At 39.3% G+C, this 3,585-nt stretch overlaps 1 protein-coding gene across 1 annotated transcript; it reads right to left on the bottom strand.

Moving 5' to 3' along the window:
* Nucleotides 1-1,042: 1,042 nt before the first annotated feature.
* Nucleotides 1,043-2,999, bottom strand: LOC124836538 (CBL-interacting serine/threonine-protein kinase 25-like). The gene has a single exon (XM_047311712.2). The coding sequence runs from the start codon at nt 2,584-2,586 to the stop codon at nt 1,246-1,248; it is 1,341 nt and encodes a 446-aa protein (XP_047167668.2). The 5' UTR covers nt 2,587-2,999; the 3' UTR covers nt 1,043-1,245.
* Between the last annotated feature and the right edge of the window lie 586 nt (nt 3,000-3,585).

Raw genomic sequence — 3,585 nt, 5'->3', positions numbered from 1 at the left:
ATTTAATTAAAATTAAATTTTAATTTATATTATATATATATATATATATTTTTATTTAAATTTTATTTTTAAAATGTATTAAATATTTTTTTTATTTTTTACGGGTATCCGTGGGTACCTGCGGGTATTTTTTAAATGGATACTCGACGGGTAGCGGGTACGATTTTATCCGGCGGGTCGGCTTGCGGGTAGGCGCTATCCATACCCGATCCGACCCGTTGTCATCCCTAGTAACACCTGTGCAACAGTTCACATGAGACCCGTATGTTGGAAAAACATCATATGATAACATACTTTTACTAACAAATATGAATTAATCTTCCAAAATATGAATACTCAAGATTCAAATATTTGCAGAGAAAAAAATGTATGCTTTTTTGTCTAAAATCTAAAACAACATTAACTAGTTTTCGATCATATCTAAAAATACCAATTATAGCGTCAAAATATATTATAATTATTGCTTTTATAATAACTCTCAAATAAAAAAAAAATCATACGCTACTATGTTATTGGGTTAAATATGGCATTTGAGTTGTTTACACCATTTGACACATTTTTGCTTTAATGTTAAATGAGAAATGGGTTTTTGAAACATCAAATAAATTTATACATTTCTAAAGTTTGAGGACTAAATTGGTCCAAAGTTTCAAAAGAGAGACTAAATCCAATTTTCAATAAAATTTAAGGGATCAAAAATATATTTAACTCTTACGTTATTTAATAATAAATTATTATAACTATGATAAGAGTTCAATTATTGACTTTTATATTAACTATTTTAAAAGTGGTATTTATATAATTTATGACTGCATCAGAATATAAACAGTTTTAAACTGCATAAAAAAGGTAAACATTTAGATGAACTGTGAAATGTGAAATAAATTAGTAAATCGTACTAAATGTTATTTGTATGCCATGTCACCATTGATTAATCTATTTTAAAATAACATTATATTTACAATTATTTTATTTTTATGAGTTAGTGTTACATGAAGAATTATAGGAAATAATAGTTAGGGAGACGGTAATGGCTTCCATATTCCGAAAGTAACAGCACCATCATAATTACAATTTTACAATTTATATACAGTCTCACTTTGAAAAGGTGCAAAACCCTACGTTCTAAAAATTAGGCAGGGAATAAAGACGAAAGGCGACAAACTCAAAGCCAAAGCAGAACAAAATTAGTTAGAACGTGTCACAGTATCTATCTGCCACACTAATTATAATTAACTAATTTAATTATACAGTGCTAACGACCTGCTTTTGACACTCCTCACCGTGACAGCCGGGGACGTTAACAGCGCACGTGGCATCCCCTTGCCACGTCCAGACAATGTCCTTCAGCGCGGGCCTAACGTCCTCGTCGCAAAACTTCGCGTATTCCAAGGTATCGCCGGAGGACTTCGAAAACTCCACCACGGCTACCTCCGGCGCCACCTCGAACACCTCCGCCGTGATCGCGAGCCGCCCCTTCCTTCCCACGGCCGTCCCCTGGAGCCGGATCTTGAAGTCCTTCACCTCGGCCACCGTGAAACTCAGCCCCCTGGCCGCCGCGGCGATCTTGGCCATAATCGACACCGCGGAACACTTGGAGGTGAACACCGTGGCCGTCTTCCGCTTGGTCTCGAACAGGCCCGAGAGATCAAAGCCCGATGACATGGAGGAGATGAACTCGAAGGCGTTGAAGAATTTGGGAACCTTGGAATTATTAGCCTCCTCCATGACCGTCTCCTGCTTGTCGACCTGACACGTGTCGGCGACGGAGGACAACGGAAGGCCTTTGCGGAACCAGGGGACGCGCGTGATGGCGGAAATGGAGGTTCTCTTGGCAGGGTCCGCCACGAGAATCTTGGAGATCAACCTCTTTGATTCGGGAGAAAACCAGGGCGGGAAATCGAATTCTGCTCTCAGGACTTTGTTATACATGGTCATCAGATTCTCGTGTTGGAAGGGGAGAAACCCAGCCAGAAGAACGTATAGAACGACGCCGCATGACCAGATATCGGCTTTTGAACCGTCGTATCCTTTTTTTCTCAAGACTTCCGGCGCCACGTAGGCAGGGGTCCCGCACTGCGTGTGGAGGAGTCCGTCGTAACGAAGCTGTTCGGGCAGCGCAGACAGACCGAAGTCGGAGATTTTGAGGTTTTCGTCGTCGTCGAGGAGGAGATTCTCGGGTTTGAGATCGCGGTGGGAGACCCCTCTGCTGTGGCAGTAATCGACGGCGCTGATCAATTGCTGGAAATATTTGCGGGCCTGATCTTCTTTGAGTTTTCCTTTGGAGATTTTGGCGAAGAGTTCGCCGCCACGGACGTATTCCATGACGAAGAAGATTTTGGTCTTCGTGGCCATGACCTCCTTGAGTTCGACAACGTTTGGATGTCGCACCAAACGCATAACAGAGATTTCGCGTTTGATCTGTTCCATCATTCCTTCTTTCCGCACCTGCTCTTTGCTCATTACTTTGATCGCCACGCTCTCGCCCGTGCTTATTTGCTTCCCATAATACACTTTGGCAAACGTCCCCTTCCCTAGAAGCCTCCCCAACTCGTATTTTCCGAACACCGTCTGACACTCTTCCATACTCAATCACTGATGATGATGATGATTATGATGATGATTATGATCACTCCAAAACCACACCCACCAACATACTTTTTTCCTCCTTTTCAGGTGATGTGCGGTGGATTCTGGAACCCCATTTGATTTCTTCCGTTCTCTGAAAGAAGAGAAGAGAGAGGGAGGAGCGTAATTGACGGAAGAAATAAGATTTTGATAAAGTTTGTTTAGGTTAAAAAAACGTTTAGAGGAGAGAAGCACTTATAAGTGAGTGATGGTTAACTGGTTTTAGGGTGTGGAATACAAAAATAAAAAGCAAGTGTGGGTGGAAACCATTGGAGAAGCTGGTATTTACTTTTTGTGGGGCTTGCCAAAACCCATAGTTTGATAGATAAATGTATGGCTCTCCCATAACCTCACCCATATCAAAATGGGCCATATTGCATTATTGGCGTTAAGTGCCATTTCCTTCTTCATCTCACTACACAAAACCCATGTTCTAGATCTCCTCTTTTTATACTTTTTGTTCACTCATCCACTAACCACCTAACATCTATTCTCCAAATTGCAAATTCCCACTACTCTTTACTGTTTTTTTTCCTAATCCAGGGCATTAAGATCTTAATGCCATTAAAATCTTCTTTACATTGTTTAAATTCTTTCAATCAATCAACTCTAGTGGTAAAATACTTTTTTTATACTTTTCTAGAGAAATAGACTATTTTTTTATGGCCACAAAGCTCATTTATAGCTGATTTTTTTTATGATTTATTTGATGTGAATCTCATGAAAGTTAGGAGCAAGTTTTGCGGTTCTCATAGAAGCAACTAATCGTGAGGCGTTTTTATTTTTATTAATTTTGTGGTATTTGAGCAACGACTTTCTACTAAATGAGATTATTTTGCTAAATTTGTTGACATTTTTCCTCCTTCCTTCTTCGTCTAATAAATATATAAGTATATATTAAAAAAATAATGGCAGACTTTTATTATTATTAAAAGTATTCATGGTGAACTGAAAAAT

This window comes from Vigna umbellata, chromosome 2, assembly GCF_029865625.1.
Source record: "Vigna umbellata cultivar VRB3 chromosome 2, Vumbellata_1.0, whole genome shotgun sequence".
Classification (NCBI taxonomy): domain Eukaryota; kingdom Viridiplantae; phylum Streptophyta; class Magnoliopsida; order Fabales; family Fabaceae; genus Vigna; species Vigna umbellata.
Note: the sequence above shows the minus strand (reverse complement) of the source record. Positions and strands in the feature narration are given on the sequence as shown.